The following is a 594-nucleotide window of genomic DNA, read 5'->3' on the forward strand; positions in this document are numbered from 1 at the left end:
AAATCAAAACCCTTTTTTTTATTAATAAAAGTCCATCTCTACTGTGTCCATGGGTATTTTTCCAGGTAATCTTATCGTAAGCATTTTCGTTTCAGAAATCACTGTAGCCTTCTGTTGGTGGCAGCCATGGTGGCATGTGTCCTGGCGGGAGGCTCTGGAGGCGGTTACGGTGGGCGGGTATGGAGAAGGCCGTGGAGGCTATGGCGGAGGCTATGGTGGGGGTACGGAGGAGGATCTAGAGGGGGTTATGGTGGCGGCTACGGAGGGCAGTCGCGGAGGGTATGGTGGTGGTTATGGCGGGGGCTACGGAGGCGGTCGCGGGGCTATGGTGGCGGTTATGGCGGCGGTCGCGGAGGCGGTTTGGCGGCGGTCGCGGAGGCGGTTTATGGAGGAGGCTATGGTGGCGGATACGGCGGGTGGCTACGGATACGGGAAATAATAATTCCGATTGTAATAATTCAAATTGTTTTAAAAAATTACACGTGTATCTTTTCCATCATTTAACATCATTAATGATATATTATGAGGGTATGAACAAGATTCTGCTTTTAATAGATATATTCTATGAAAGCCCTTATTTGTTTTGGCGATCTC

At 49.5% G+C, this 594-nt stretch overlaps 1 protein-coding gene across 1 annotated transcript in view; it reads left to right on the top strand.

Annotated features, from left to right (window-relative positions):
* The window catches only part of LOC119591151 (shematrin-like protein 2), an 18116-nt gene that overhangs the window by 13664 nt on the left and 3858 nt on the right, over positions 1–594 (top strand). Inside the window, exon 7 of the mRNA XM_037939862.1 lies at positions 66–358. Coding sequence (XP_037795790.1) covers positions 66–358 — 293 coding nt within the window. The remainder of the gene's footprint in view (positions 1–65; positions 359–594) is intronic.

Source organism: Penaeus monodon, chromosome 28 (genome assembly GCF_015228065.2).
Source record: "Penaeus monodon isolate SGIC_2016 chromosome 28, NSTDA_Pmon_1, whole genome shotgun sequence".
Taxonomy (NCBI): Eukaryota; Metazoa; Arthropoda; class Malacostraca; order Decapoda; family Penaeidae; genus Penaeus; species Penaeus monodon.